The 16,686-nt window shown below is 37.7% G+C and overlaps 1 protein-coding gene across 5 annotated transcripts in view; it reads left to right on the top strand.

Moving 5' to 3' along the window:
- ZEB2 (zinc finger E-box binding homeobox 2) overlaps window positions 1-16,686 on the top strand; it is a 130,470-nt gene that overhangs the window by 43,680 nt on the left and 70,104 nt on the right. Inside the window, exon 1 of one of the 5 annotated variants that reach the window (XM_034785359.1) lies at window positions 11,616-11,649. The exons of the other annotated variants lie outside the window; for them this stretch is intronic. Coding sequence (XP_034641250.1) covers window positions 11,631-11,649 — 19 coding nt within the window. The 5' untranslated portion in view covers window positions 11,616-11,630. Of the gene's footprint in view, window positions 1-11,615; window positions 11,650-16,686 lie in introns of those variants that run through there. 5 annotated transcript variants of the gene reach the window in all.

Genomic DNA, 16,686 nt, shown 5'->3' with positions numbered 1-16,686 from the left:
GGAAAGTTACTGTGGGGGGTTGTAGAAGTTTAACTAGTTAACCCCTTGCATACTGATCTCTTTCTGCCATGATACTTTTTTCTTTTTGTTAAACATGGAATAGTTTCATAGCTGTGTCAGGTATGCAAATCCTCTTTCATATTAAACCATGTGATTCACAGGCTTTGGGGCTGCAGATAGCTTTCTTGCAGGTCTTTGTTTTGCCTCACCCTGCAGACCTTACTCGGGCAAAACTGCCCATTAGAATTAAAGGGATGCTAGCTTCAGCAAGGACTGCAGGATCAGTCTCAAAATCAGGGTGTGGGCAATTCAAGTGCAGTGAAACTTCAAAATGATTCACAATCTGAAATTGTAGATTTCCTTATCTTTCCTTAAACTGAAACTTGTGCGAGTCACCACAGGCACAAGCTGATCTGATATACTCATTTTCTTGCTCTGTGAGAGTGGCTCTCAATCATAAGAATTCACAGAGAGTTACTCTTCAAAACTATGTGGTGAAATCTGAAAGTAACAAAGGAAGAGCACCTTAAAATGAAAATTGCCGTGTGTTTGCTCACTAAGAGCCTTGTGATTAAATGCTGGATTTTTTTTTCTTTTTTCAAAAAAAAAGGGCCACAACCCAGGCTGCAGGAAAGAAAAGCAGCTTAAATGGATTATTTAACAAAAAGCAACTTATGGCTCCTAGATAGTGACCTACATTCTGCACACAATGATGATGTTTTACGGTGGTGATAGGGTTAATAACCTAACATCGTTCATGTAGTGTTTTTTGAAAATTGAATTTTACTGCTACAAAGTAAATGTAACAGCCCTCTGGAGACAATATTACAGGCACTTTATTGTTTGCTAAGCTGATGTCATCTTTCTACGGACTGACTTTAAAACAAAGGCTGAACATTTATTACAAATATCACTGTGTGAAAGGAAATCTACTGAAATATTGTTTAGAAGGTGAACTGATAAAAAATTGTATTAATACTTGGCTTTGATTATCTGCAAAGTAATGCCTGGAGAATATTTCCCACGTGACCTTTTTTCAACATAAATTTTCATCTTCAATATTCACATGCTCATTTTTAAATATTATCCATCTCTGAGTATGTGTTTCTTTAAATTTGTTTTATGATATACTTTAAAATTCATTCATAACTCTTCACAGCTTCTTTGTAAGAATACAGATGAGATTTTGATTGGAATCTAAAATGTTCCCTTCAAATCTGTTTTATACAAACAGAGTCATGCCTGCTCATTGAAATCAGTGGAACTACTCGCGTGTATAAAACCAACAAGATTTTACCATCAGGGACATGCTTAGGACCTGATCCTGTTCCCATTCTGAATTAGGCCATTATTCAGGGCCAGCGTATGCATTAAAGCCAACATTTTCAGACCTGAATGCCTAAGGTTATGCTCCTAAATCCATAGTTAGGCACCTAAATAAAAGTGGTCTGATTTTTCAAAGATGCTGAGAACTTTGATGTTATCAATGGCTTCAACAGGATTTGTGGGATGTTCAATGCTTTAGGAAATCAACCTATGTATATTTAGGTGACTAAATATGGGTCTAGGAGCTTAATGTTAATCACTCATGTTTGAAAATTTTGGCCTTAGTTGTTTGTAAATAACACAGAGCCTTCTGAGTTTATTTATGAGTTTCATTCACACAAATAAAAAATCTATCCAGTGAGCAAAATACCTTGCCTCCTTTTTACAAGAGTAAATGATTTAATTGCAAAAAACCTAATGTTCATAAAAGTTACAATTTCTTTTTATGTTTCTTCACTTTGAGAGCAAATTAATGATCATTTTAAAGTAATAATTACAGTGAGGAAAAGGTATTCTCATGTATTACAATATCACTAATGTGGCTTTTGAAGGTGACATACAAAAAGAGGAAAACAGTTTTATGGGAAAGGGGACCTAAGCAGCTGATTAGCTAATCTGTGTTGAAGAAAGATTGCAAGAGTAGTGTAGGAAGAAAGAGACAAGTTTAGAAAATGCATACAGAAGTTACAAATAAAACTTGTAATTTAATGGGAGAGCTGTGATATTCGTATTTCTTTCTGAAGTTTGAATAGATGCAGTACATAATGAATGAGTGGGACCTTCACCTACACTCCCAAGCAGAGGTTTATGTTCACAACCTCTTGTTAAATATTTAATGCTAACAGACTGTGGCAGCCTGTATCACTGGGATTAAAACTGGCAATTGGACTCTAACAGTTTACTTTTAATATCCTCAGAGCAAAGTTTTTAGATTGCCAACAGTTATCAAAGAGCATCTTGCCTGTTTCACTAATAGTCATATTCTTAGATGTTTGAATATTATTTTGTATGTCAAGCCAATCTATCTGGCATATCATCCAACATCCTTTAACTTGTGCTGCATGGCATTTTTTGTTTAAATCTTTGGAGTTGCTCACATAGGTTTAATCCTGACACAAACAATACTCATGCTGACATCAGTGGGGGTTGCATGTAGGTAGTACTGCAAAATCAGGCCTTAAATTAAAATTAAAAAGAGATATATTGCTTAAAAATATAATCAAGAACTATGAATTTTCTGTTTAACTGATGTGTGAAGGTGACCTAGAATGCAACCAAACACCGTTCAAACAAGATCCAAATGTTCTCAGAACTTTTGGAACTTTCCAAATATCTCGAGGTATACTGCAGGATATTCTTCCTCACAGTACCTGCTAGACAGACTGACTCACTGGCAAAATGGGGCCTGATCCAAAGCCCATTGAAGTCAATAGAATGATTCCCATTGACTTTCAATGGTTAGACCCTATGTTCATTTTAACAAAGAGTATCCTCGGCCGACCTTCAAGTGCAGTACTGATGATAGCCTCTAAACACTAAAAGGTGACTTTATGTCAGAAAAACTGAAAACAACAGTTTTCTCCAATAATTTTCCCCATCTGTGTGAGATAGAGGGGGGGAATTTGCTGCAGGTGTCAGTAGGTGCAACCCCCTTGAAAGTCAATGGACTTGGACCCGCTAATGCCAGCTGTGAGTCTGACCTCCAGTGTTCAACTGCCCTCTGATCTCAAGGTTAACAAGATAGATATATAGATCTACAGTATACAATATGTGCCATTAAATTTACCAACGCTGCAAATGGATGATGCTAGGCATCTCCTTTCTAGCTCACATGCTACAATTGTTTCAATTGCTTTGAAGTCAAACATGTTTTATGCTGTTTAGAAAGAAATCTCTGTAGTGTCTCCTGCAGTAGACAGTACTTGGTTGTAATGAATATAAAGGTGATTCTTTATTGAGGCTGCGGGACAGAGACAGGATCCTGAAGTTCACTAGCTCCCAGGCTGAATAGCCGAGCCCTAGTGACACTACACAGAGGTCTCTCTAACTCCCAACCTGGATTTTGTAGTCACAGAAAGGAATGCTAAATACCATACATAAAGCATACAAGAAGAAAAAATATCCCTTCTTTACAGAAGAAATGTCGAAACAGCGTGCCAGGTTATACAATCAAAATTTCTTCACTATTTTAGTTGTACTAGAATTCAAAGAGAGTTTTATTTTTTTAAAAAATGAGTATAATCACACATTTGAACCTAAGAATTAGTTTTTTACAGTGAGATAGAAAACCCCAAAATCTTGAGGAACACTTTCAGAATAACCAGAGAAAAATAAACCGTTCCTTATGTCAGTCTTGTTAGAGAGGGATTAAGAAACTGGCAATTATTTTGGCGACCTTAATTGTTGCTCTGGAGGAAAATATGTAATTAGAGCACGTTCACAGGCCTGCACACCTGCAGCACATCCTACAGTATAATGTCAGCTTTCAGTGCTTGCTGGTGCCAGGTTCTATCACAACCAGTCACAGTGATGCTCTGAGAACATTTCGGACTCATGTAATGTGGCTTCTGTGTATGAAAGAAGCAGGCATTTACACTGCCATACAATGGAGTGCATTACTGCAACACTGGTTTCATTATTTTCTGACGCCTACCTTCAGCACTGCTCTGGTTTACTCAGTTTGAGGTTTTATTGTTACGGTATAATAGTCCTGTACATTTCTGAAATTCTCTTATTATTCATCTTATTAATACAGTACTGGCTTGATTATCAGGCTGCAGTTGTGAAGGGGAAGATTCAGAGTGTTAGCTAAGTCAGAAGCTGGATAAATTCTTGGTATAATAAGAACAATTGTTTGATGTGAGTTAGATATTCTGCATGTATGCATATATCTACAGATGCCAATATACATACGTGGTGTATGGTGTATTCTGTTACCGCTATATCTAAAGAGAGAGAGAAATGTTCTGACCAATATTAAAATTTTTGAGGGAACGGTGAAACATCATCTTGTGACAATCCTCAGCCTCTTTTTTTCGAGTAATTTCTATTAAAAAAACCCTCTGAGGTTTGGAAAGCTAGTTAAAATAAAGGAATAGTAGAGGGAATAACTGTCTTCCAGCTAAATTCAGTAATCTGGCATGCTGATAGTTAACAGACTTCTCCCCCTAAGGGAGATACACTGTATTTTGCTATCTGACATGTTGTCATATATAAAGAAATCAATTGGTAATTAAATGATGCACCTTGTGAAGATGACAAAAGGCATTTGGTTGCGAAAAGAGAACTGGGTTGTGAGGGGTTTGTAATGAAGGCCTAATGACTATTCATAAGAGATTTTCAGTCCGTTGATCCACTTGACTGGAAAGTTCTGCCCTGGAGAGTTAGTGCTGTCAGTTTCTCTCACCTCAGAAAGCCGCCGCAATCGACGGTGTAGAGTATGAGCGAGAAATTATCTAGTTGTTGCTTCAGGCCTGTCTTAGGTCACATGCAGAAGGCACACATCTGGCTTCCTGTAGGTGCAACCTCAGGACATAAACTTTGACTAATTTTTAAACTATAAATATGTAAGACTGACACTGAATAAGTTACCTTTTATTCATATTTTAATATATTTTATAGCACATCAAAGTCTTTTAGTGAAGCTACCATTTTGGACTCTCAATTGCTGTTCATATTTCAATAATGTCATTTTTCTGTCATGTGCTAGGGAACATTTTAGGCAGTTTCTGTGGCTCAGATGTACCCATGTTACCTTTTGTCTCCCTGTTTACAACCAACTGACCAGTCAGAATTATTCGTCTAAGGTCACCTACACTAAGACTTGATGGAGGTGTCAGGAGGCATTACAGGACTGCATAGACTTTTCCCTCACTGGAGTCTTTTCATGTTATAAATATCTCAGATCACTAGTAGCCAGGGTAATGGAATCAGACCATTGATAGTTCCTTCTTTCAAGATCTTTCCTTATCCTTTTCCACTGCAAGAAGTCCTTTGGATGAGGAATGTTTGTACCTGGCATGCCAGGATGTAGGAGCTCAGAGCTGCTAGAAAAAAAGTGTCCTGGATATATTCATGGAATTGAATTGAACAGCAATTTTTGAGAGTGCAGATATGAGCATACTCCTATGATGTGAATTTGAGGATCTGTAGCCTACACTGTGCTATTTGAAACGGGCAAATGTCTCCATCCAGCAAATCATAAAATATAATTAAAACCAAAAGGAAAAAAAAACATTTTGGAAGACTGTTCTGAGGTGTGAGATGTTACACTTTATTGGTGATCTCCTATAGAACTCCTGTGCAAAGGCAGTACCCAGGGAACTCTGTACATATTTGCTTTTGAAAAGTGACACTCCACATTATCTTATCAAGCAGCTTACCTTATCAAAGGTAAATATGTTTATCACCTCATTAAGCTTTTTTTCATGGGCACTTGAAAGCAGTATTTGTGGACAAAAACTTGTCAAAGGCATTGTTTGAGACATGTACCCGAGGACAGTATGGCAAACTTCAGAGGTTTCAATCTGTCAGTAATGGAGAAGCAAAGTAATTCAATACATTATGCGTATTTGAGAAGACCTCACTGGTGTTTCCTTCTTGTGTATTGTGGTTACTGAATTTTGCTGCTGTGTTTGCCAGAGCTGACAAGGTGGACCAAATGAATGGACAAATGCCAAAAAAACAATTATGTTTATTAATGTACATTGATTGCTTGTTTAGGGTATAAAACAAATTAAAAAATACATTAGTATTTAAACCTTCTTTTTATAGCTGGGCTAATGACTACTTGTAATATAGTATCTAGTAAAGGACATTCTACGATACCTGTAAGTCCTGGCTTTATTATTAAATTAGTTGACTTTAATTTAAAAGGATGTTGCTATTGGAAGAAATGTTTATTTCTTTAAATGATAACCTGGTTTATAATATTCAAGTCAATTAGTTAGGGCCAGAGTCATCCACTCTTACACTCTGAATCACAATTTCAATGGGACTATTCACAAAGTGAGACTGCACCCTATCACCTCATGGAGGGAGCTGGAGTTTGTTGCCCTCTCTATAGAAAAGGAGGTGGGGCCTATACTGAAACAAGAAGGTCCCAGGATTATCTGCACAGAGGTTGTGTGCCTCTGTGCTGGTCCACTTCCCCAGCTACTTGGCTGCACAGCTCTATTGAAAAGGATCTGCCCTGGATTCCCCCAGACATAGCTCCCTCCTGTACCAGCTACATTCCCAAGAAAGGGGGAAAGAAGGAGGGTCAGCAGAAAAAGATAATACAGCCTAGACTGCTTCTCCCTTGATGCAGACTCCACCTTCTCCTCAGCACAGATTCTAGACTCAGAGAGCACTGTCCTCAGGATCCACTGGCCAGGTCAGGGACAGTGTTGTGTAGCCATTTGAGCCCATTCTTTCTGGGAAGGGGGAGAACCATACTCAGAGCGTTCCCCTCCCCTGCTCCTATACATGTATTTAAGCTCCATAGCTGTGATTTGTCCATAGCATGGCAATCCTCATTTAATGGTGACCCTGCTGATACCTGAGACAGGGCATCTGGGATTCCATCCCAAAATTGTTTACTATGTATAAGAAGCCACTAAATAATTTTGTTGTGTCTCTTTTAAGCCTATGCAAGAAAGTTATGGCATTTTAAGTTGAGGGCAATATCACTCAGAATGGTGTTAGAAGTGCTGCCAAATAGCAAAGTGAAGGCCATAAAGTAAACAGGACTTTGTGACACCTTGACCTTTAAGGTTTTATAGCAATTGTTTATAATGCTGGACTGACCACTAAAATATGTCTTCAGAAAAATGGTGCTTTTGCTTTATTTTGCCTAACTCATTCTTTCTTTATGTCTTATAGGGATTTCACCCTATGTTATGTTTATTTATTTAAACAGTTTTTAATTTTCTCCCCTTGCCTTCTTATCTACAAGCATGGACTATCACAAAGATTTACCGATATTGTTCCCATGGTTAACTGATATCCTTCAGAATTCCCTAATATTACCTCTGAACATGGTTCAGAATGTGGATAAAGTTGCTCCAAAGGACATTTTTTGCAATTTTTGGTTTCCGTTCTGCACACAAAGAAATAATTGCCTTAAATAATGTATAAGATTTTTAAAAAGAATTGATTCCAAGTCCACAAAAGTTCCCATATTATGTTTTTACACTCTCAGGAATTACACTCATACAGTACCCCTATAAACCTATCTCAGTACTGTGAGGCCCTATTGCAATTAATGGGGCCTGGCAGTTTTTCAGTTAAAAATTATACATGAGGGTCACTTTCCCTTAAATTATCTATTGTATGCCAGCTGTTTTTAACTGCAACAATCTTACTTTCTTCCCTTGTCTAAAATGGATAGCTTGTCTACAATGTCTGTAGCAACTTCTGTAGACAGCATTTAAAGTCACTACTTTGTCTTAAGCAACACCTTGATGGCATTAATAATTTCAGATGGATTTTGTATTTACATTGTTTCTTCAGTTCTGGAGAATGTTTGGATTGTTCATTTTGCTTGTTTCATGTCACAGCACTTGAGTTATATCATAATTTCCCATTTGCTGCACAACTTTATTCTATTTATATGCTCCTGAGTGATGCTGCTTTAAATGCCCATGAGTGGTACTTCCGTACTGTGAGCACTATCAGAAGCAACCTTAGGCAGATAAAACTCCTTCTCTTTTTGTTGGGGAGGGGGATGGGGGTCATTGTCAAGGGCCTTTTTTCTCTGGACTATTAAAACCATAGTTAGTAGAGCCTTTTTCATAAAGTGAGACTACACTTGGGATCATGCTTATTTCAGAATCAAAGACTTCGTCCTCAAATGCTTCTCATTACTAGCCAAACTGAGCAATGGTCAACTTTGCTCCATAATTAGAAAATCTGACATTTTAAAAAGATGTTCATAAAATGAAATATTTAAAGTTTTCCCCCTCCTGATTTTAAAATTATAAATAACTAACTTGCATGGTTCACATGGTACTTAAATAAACCTGCCACCCTTATTTCCATAGATTAATGAATAGCAAAAAATATATGGCAAAGGTTTATGCTCACACTCTTTCCTGCCTTATCAGGGGCATTCTCTTTAATTATAAGATAAGTGTGATTTAGTAGTTATTTTTGTAACCTGGCAGAGATACTGCATCTGTAGAGTTTGATTTTAGCATATATTAGCATCAGTGTAACAACTGATGACCTGTGCTTTCTGTACCTCTTAGCAATTAAGGAGCATATAGTATATAACGAGTTGCTGTAGTAACCTGATACAGCTGCATATTGATGTTTATCGTTAATTTATTTAAAAACCTGATTGCTAATATATAGACTGCAGCAGCTGGACAAGATCACATATTAGTTGCGATTACATGTTTCTCCTCTCCATTATGTGATCTTGCAGGGTTTAGATCTATGAATATGAAATTGTTCTGTTTTCTTTCAGAAGGCTTGTAAACTCCTTAAATAGTAGAACACAGTTTGCAATTGTTGTGGTACTGAGGGGGTGGATAGGAGCTGGGGCTGCAGCCTTGTCCAGTTCTAGATAGAATAAAACTGACAATGATGCAATGGAACTGGCATCTGGACAACTCTGTGGGATGAATGGCGCTGCTCTAGCAGTCCCTCCGGTGGTTGCAGGCCTTGTAATAGCTAGCGTAGGAAGGGTGGTGAAAACTGATATGCACTATTACTACATGTATAAAACTTAACACTGGGGCCATAGCACAGGTGGGGGGTTCCTGTTTATTGATTTTTATTACTTTGTTAGAATATACAGCTAATGCTTCTATGCTGCAGGAGCTCTGGGAGTGCTCACCTCAGGTAATAAACCTTTCTGTACTTTGCAATAGGTCACAATTTACATGGGGGCTTACATTATGCTGTACAAAGCTGTGTGTCTCCCTTCCCATTTCCTTTTGTAGTTTGCTGCTAAAAGAGAAAGAAAATAACTTACTGCATTTATTCTGAATTTTACAAAACTGTCCATTCCTGCTATGGAAATGGTCCCTTATTCTAATTACTCATATTTCCAAGAAAATTAGTCACACAAACTTATGTTATGTGTTGTCTCAGAGCTTGAAAGCAAATTAGGTTTCCAATAAGACAGTACATCAAACAAAGTAGCATGTTCTTGATGCAGATGACTTTTTTTTTTTTTTGAATTATGGTTGGACATTTTTGGCAGACAGATTGTCTTTTACTCTATCAAAATGACAGTTTCTTTTGTAACTGCTACATTCATAATTAGAAGGAGAGAAGCAATCTGCCCAATTTAATATACTAAAAGAAGTTTAGTGTCTTGTGCTAGTAATTTCATTATTTTTAAATATGAATTAATTGTCTTAAAATAATATTGTTAGAAGTATAACTAGTAGGATTATGGAGTTAATTCTTCTATTTTTTAATCAAAGCTCCTATTAATGCACTTCAGATTAGATGTGAATTTTATTTTTGTGTCAGGTGTGCAGCTATAAGATTTAGAGGAACTTGGGGGTAAGGTTAGGGACTTCTGGGTGCAAAAATTCCATTGAGCAAAAAATATAGTCCTCCAAGTTTACTATAATCTTAAATCTTGCAAAGTGTCATTAAAGGTAACAAATGAAGGAACTAGGTAGAGCTTGGCAATGGAATAAAGTCTTTCACTTAGTGCTGTGTGCGGTTCACAAAGTTTGCTTCCTGGAATTTTGCACTGAAGCTGTTGTGATTTTAGTTAGTGGGATTTAACACACGTACCCTGATTTCACTTTATTCACAGTGTTGATGAAATGGTTATTTTCTCATCAAAGTCTTGCAAGTTTTCAATGCAAAAACCATGCCCATGATCCTGCAATATGATTTAATTGGGGCTGTACACAAACATATGGGTCCACCAACACAGATGAGATTGCAGGATTATGATTAATATTGTCTCCAAAAAATGGATCCCTTTTTTTGCTCAGAAACAGGCCAGGTTTTGCCTGAAAAATTAACATACTTTAGTGAAATTTTATCCTGAAAATGGGCTGATTTTTGAATTCCTATAAAACAATGTGAATAAGCTTCACTAATTTCACAGTTGCTTCCTAATAATTTGCACATCTGTTTTCATCTCTGTGTAAACACTAATTCAAATCTAGACCACCCAATTGTGACCAAAGGATGTTTCCATCTGATGACTGTTGGCCTATGTGAAATGAGTTGGTGGTTTCACAACCACCAGTTCTTGGTACACAAGGGAGCACACCAGAAAATCCCACAATATAATTAGCATATGTTTTGGCAGCTTAATTAGTGAACCTAAAGATTAAATGCACATGGAAGCCAAACTATTCTGTCCTGTCAGATTTGAGGCCCATTGGCAAGTCAGCTTGAGCAGGCTGTTTTCACCCCTTTATGCTACTCTGGAAAACTAAAGGCATAATGGGGAATACCCCTGCAGTAAAGGGAACCCCAAATAGCACATAGCTGCAGGAATGACATTACAATTCCTCTCCTCCCCCTCCCCTTGCAGCCCCAGTATAGAATGTGGTGTGAACATTGTGGGAAGGGATATGGCCAAAGTCAGTTGCATTTTGGCGGTTTTCAGCTGCTGCAAGAGCCCTTGGGGAACCATTGTAGAGAAACATAAGGTTAGGCAGCACTGAGGCTTCTGTAGCTTACTTGAGGGGGCATCCAGCTGATCCAAGAATTTGGGCAGTATAAAGGTGATTTAAAGTTTGGCTGGAATGGGGAATCAGACCCCAAGGCTGTAAATATGGTCTCTTTCACCACCTTTAAATTAAAATTAATTTTTTAAAAAAGAAAACACTCAAAAGCATGGGGCGGGAAGTACTTCAGTGTTTGAGGTTTAAAGCCTCAATCCACATCCCCTATTTTACCTCTATATACTAAACAATATCTCTGAAGTTTATATATTAAAACAATTCCTGAAAATAATTGTTTTCTCTGTTGGGTGCTCAGTACATATTCACGCTCTTTGCTGCTCCTCTGCCTTTCACTCTGGTACCACTTTGGCCCTCGCCCTTAGCCACCCCCTCCACAACAAAAAGACTCATCACTTTCAGAATGAAATCATTATGACACAGCGACCTTGATCTGAACATGACGTTTGGTCTCCGCAGCCCTGTTATATCCCACTTGTGCCAAACTTTACATTTCCTTCTGGCTCGGAGGATAATGTTTTCGCACTTTCTTTGGGCTCATTGCTAATGGCCAGCCTAATGGATGCATTCTGACTGGCCATGAAGAGCAAGTAGATGGACAAATCTTGAGTGAGTTTAAATTCATGAGCTTCGTCTGAGATTGCCTGTGGAGGAAGTATGTGCACAGACATCTGCAGTAAGTAATCTTTTTCATATATATTGTATTACATACCAACAAAAACCCTGTGGTTAAAGAATGTTATTTAGGTTGCAAAGTCAACGCCTTTAGAATTAGGAGATTCCAGATTTATAGTTGCCTGTGCAACCTTAATTCTGTCATTTAATGCACTGAACGGAATAGGGTTGTTGAGGAAAAAATAGTATGTGTTCATACAATTAAAGCCTGTGTCATATGAATACTCACAAGTGAGAGTGCATGAGCAAGCATTAATTTTGGAATTTCCTAACTTTTATGCTTGACCTTGCAACCTTTAAAGGTAAAAACAAACTCTATTATGTACAACTGTACCATCAGTTAGGTTTGAACCCTCAGCACAGAGTTCTGCCACTTAAGCCGTAAGACAAACCATGTTAGCTGAGAGCAGGAGAAAACTGTTGCCTTGATAGTGGGGAAAATGAGCTACAGGCACCATGTGCTGGGTCAAAGGGCTGATCAGGCAGCACATGGCCCAGTTCTCTTTCTTCTCTTCATGCCCCCTGTTGGGAATTGGCGAGTTCCTCAGAAGGATGATGAAGCTAGTGCTGAGTCCAGGAAGTGGTCAGGGGAGACTGGCTGAACGCTTTCTCTTTCCCTCCAGGAGGTATAAGATTCTTGCTCTTCATGGGGCCCTCAGACGAGGGAATGGGCTGATGGGGTCATGTCCAGAAAGAGGTGTTGTCAGTGGGAAAGAACCTCGCCTGGCAATCTTTCTCCCACCCCAAGCTCCAACATCTACCAGTCATTCACAGTGCATGCATGTGTTTGTGCTTGCTGTTATTGCTTCAGTTGCAATGTGGGCCTGGCCATAGAATGGTCATGTTCAGTTATTGTTTTGACACGTTTCTGTCATTTTCACACAAGCAACAGAGGAAAAGGCAATTTTTAACAGTTTACATCTCAGCCAAACCTGAATGGAATATGATGGGATAAGTGAAAGGCACATCTCTAGCCCCAGGGCTTTGTCTCTGCCAAAATTTTGAAGGCCTATTGCAAACAATGGAAGCATTAGAGTTTCTCAAAAACAGGTCTCATGAATCTTTTTTAATGGAAAATATTATGCAATCTAGATATAAGGGGCACCAGTTGCTACCCCTATAATATATTCTGTTCGGTACATACAGACCGAGACATACCTCTCCACTGTTCTCAGCCAAATATTCATTTCAGTAATGCTATTTACTGGAAGACATTTTAGCTAACGGAGTTAATACTTATACTAAATCATTCTCAGGTACCTGTTTTTTATAAATATGCCATTTGCACTTTGTTTTGCTTGTGATGTTAATATTTTTGTTCAGCCACAATCCTGCTTTTTAATACTCTCCTAAGTGATCAGGGGGTTGCTTTTTTATTATTTTAACTAAAAAAATTTCAGTAAGTAAGCTGTGTTCTAAGTCCACTGCCGGGGCTTCAGCTGCAGTCCCATGCTCTTTTACAAGCATGTCATTACAGATCTGCAAGTGAGAAGGTGAATTCTCCCTACGGCATGTATTGAAACCTGACATAAGGCCAATAGGACATTGACTCAGTGAGCCATTTTTACCTACGTTCTAAGTTTGTAAATGTTCCCAAGTATTTCAGTAGTTTCATATCTACTGTATCTAATATCATGTTTGCTAAATAATGAACTGGCTAGGGTACTTTTTTTCATTTTCATGGGTCTTAAAAGATGCTAAGTTATTTGTTATACTGCATAGTCATTTCTGTAAACTCAGAAGCCACTGTTGGTAGTGCAGATTTTCACACAGTTTCCTCACTGACCCCTAACATCTGCCTAACCTTTAAGCATATACAAACCATCTCTGACTTGGGTTAAAGGGTAGAGGGCTATTTTTACTGTGATTTAAAAAAAAAAACATGTTTGTTATATTTCCAGGCCAATAATTTTCCCTAAGCATTTTTACCTAGCAGATTTATATATAGTAAGCGTCTGTCTGGTCATCTCAATTCTGAAAACAATGCTGGATTTCCCTTCAGTATTAAATGCATCCGAGGTTGGCTCTTTTATCACTTCTTTTCTTCTTGGTGTCTCAGAATTTTGAAGTCTTCTTCCTTTGTCTCAGAAAGGGAAACTGCTGAAAGCATTTCCACCTGGATGTTTAAATTATTTAAGTTGCAGGAACCAGACCTTTTCCCTCCTGAGTAGTTGTGGGTTTTAAAGGCTAAAATTGCTTCATCATGCCAAAGTGAAAGTATGCATAAATTATTTAGTTAAACCTGAGAAAATACAGACTTTTCCCAGTGATCTTTCAAGGGCTGCCTACTTAAATTTCAGAAGAATAGGCAGGTTTCTCTCTCTCTCTTGGAAAATATGTTAAGTATCTATTCAGTCTTTTACTAGATAACAATTATCAAAAATTGGAGAACAGTGTTTTGAGCAAGTGTTTATAAAAAAGTAAAATCCTGTAACAGAATTCCTAAGTGCTAATATTCATCTAGAAAGTATGAATTTTCTCACCCAAAATAGGTAACATACTGTGGTGACTGTTCCGGATGCCATAGAAAGGTTGTGTCAGTATTTCCATTATGATCACTGTTTATCAGGAGTTTATAGCTCACTGTCAAAATACAGGAGCAATATTTTTAACCTACTTTCAGCTGACATTTTTTATTAACTTTGGGCCAGATTGCAATACCCTTAATAACAAGCATAGTACCTTACACCAGTACTGGAAGGAGTGTTACGGACTATTGAAGTCAACATTCCTACCTGTGGAGTAAGATAGTACTCAGGAATATTTTTAAAGTGTGATCCTGTTCCCACTGACTACAGTTGAACAGGATCAGTATATACCAAACCCCAATATACACTAAGTATACAGCAGCACAGAACATGGCAGAGTGTACAAGATTAGGCACACTACAGAGGGAAGTCTGCTTCTGCTCCTGTTGATGGCGGTAGGAGTTTTGCCTTTGACTGCAATAGACACAAGAGCAGAGCCAGATAGTGTATACAGAAGTAAAAAGGGGGAAAAGAATAGAACAATTTTCTCAATTACTTATTGTACTCTATTTCTGCATGAAAGTCTATCCTCCAGATTGTGTGGGGCAAAACGAAGGGAATATGTAGGGGATCAAAGTTAATACAAATTATTTAGAGTAAAATAACGAAGCTGGATGGTATAGGCCACTGCAATCAGACTCAGTCCTGTCATCATGTTGTAGTAGCAACTCCCACTAAAGTCAATGGAAAGACTTCATTGGGCTTAAGGCCCTCCAGGATCAGCTCCTTCATTTGCAAGAGGCTTGTTTGCCTTTAAATTAAAAAAAAAATCCTGATTTAAAAATTGACATTTGGAAGAGAATTAGCCCACACATTAAATTTCCAGTACTGCAGCTGTCAAAGGTAACAAGAGTTTCAGTGGGAGAAGGAACATGCCCAATGTCCAAAAACATATAAACATCTCCAGAAAACAGCCCCTTGCACACGCATGGTCACTTTTGAAATAGCAATTGCGTAACTATGTTGAGCTTGTGAACTCACAGAGTGGCAGTCCTATAGGAAGGATAAACTCTAATGACTCCAAAAGAGTCCATCAGTCAATGATCCATGAACTGAGAAACAGTTACACTATAGACCTTAATGTCTCCACAGTAGGGATTATGGTATAACATGTATTTTCAGAATGAATGTATACCTCAAAATACTTACAATATTTAGCCACTGGAGCCATTACAATCTATTAAGCAAATAATACCATATTTTCAAAATGAGTAGAGTTCACAAAAATACATATTTACCCAAGCTGGCCCTTCAAGCTGTTGTGATATGTTGGATAAATAGTATGTGTTTTCAGAATTGTAGCGGAGACAAGCAGAAGTACTGGAAGGAGTGTTATGGACTTTTTCCTCCTTTTTTAAAGCTTACACGGGCATTTACCCAACATAACTTCTGTTTATACACTAGAAACTGTTAAGAGTCTCTCATGTCACCTCACATACACCTAAATCACACATTTTTGTTTTATTTAATCTGCTTTATGCTGTAGGGGAAAGGAAAGGAACTAAAAAAGATGCTTGGGTGAAATAACTTTTACGGTTGTAATGGTTGAACATAACACTTTGACAAAAGCAAAGTTAACATGAAGACATCACCCCTAGCTCAGGCCAGTGGAGAAATAAAATGTTAAACGTCGCCATGTAAGATGGAGAATCAGCTGTAACTGTGAATCTCCTTGCTTTGGTTTCATTTGCACCACAACCTGAGCATTACAGTTTTCTCTCTTTGAATTATTATAAAGATTTGTATTATATGTAATTACAATACAAAGAGACCCTGCCAGATAAAGCTATTTGCTGAAGTACTGTTTTCAAAATACACACAGTCCTTTCACACTTTAACTTACACCTTTTCATTACCTGCTAATAAAAGTATAGTGGTTAGATTTGCCTAAACATGTCTTGCTAAGTATGTTAACCTCATGAGTAACTCTGGCCTTCAGAGAGAGACACTTTATAGCAACTGCTCCTTTTTTAAGGAAAGAAGTTTGTCTTAAGAAAAAAGATACTGAATTCCCCTCCCTCTCCCTTTTGTCAATGTTATAAGCATCCTTGTTCCATAGATAACGGAGTTAAGTATAGAAAATGCATTGTGGCCAGGCTCCCAGATTCACTACAGCCATGTGAATTGTAAGAGTGGTGATACTTTATTTTTTATTAAACTTATAACATGACTGTCACACAAATAGTGTTTACATAGAAGGGTACGCATTTAATTTACTCCTGGGGAACATTTATAAAGAATATAAATTGTATTTTGGAAGCTTCCCTCCACATAAAGTTCATCAATTTATTTATTTATTTATTGGCATTTTAATTGAGGCTTCCAAACAGCACATCCGACTCAAAGTATCAAAGAGCAAATATCTGTTGTGCAGTTATAAAATCAACTCTAATTTTCTTACTTATGAAGTAGCAGATAATCAGCCTATAAATTTTACTTACATTACTGTGTGGAAGTGGAACTATAAATTCAAAATAGTATGCAGGTTGGTGAAAATTGAGGTCTAGGCA

Source organism: Trachemys scripta, chromosome 11 (genome assembly GCF_013100865.1).
Source record: "Trachemys scripta elegans isolate TJP31775 chromosome 11, CAS_Tse_1.0, whole genome shotgun sequence".
Taxonomy (NCBI): domain Eukaryota; kingdom Metazoa; phylum Chordata; order Testudines; family Emydidae; genus Trachemys; species Trachemys scripta.
Note: the sequence above shows the minus strand (reverse complement) of the source record. Positions and strands in the feature narration are given on the sequence as shown.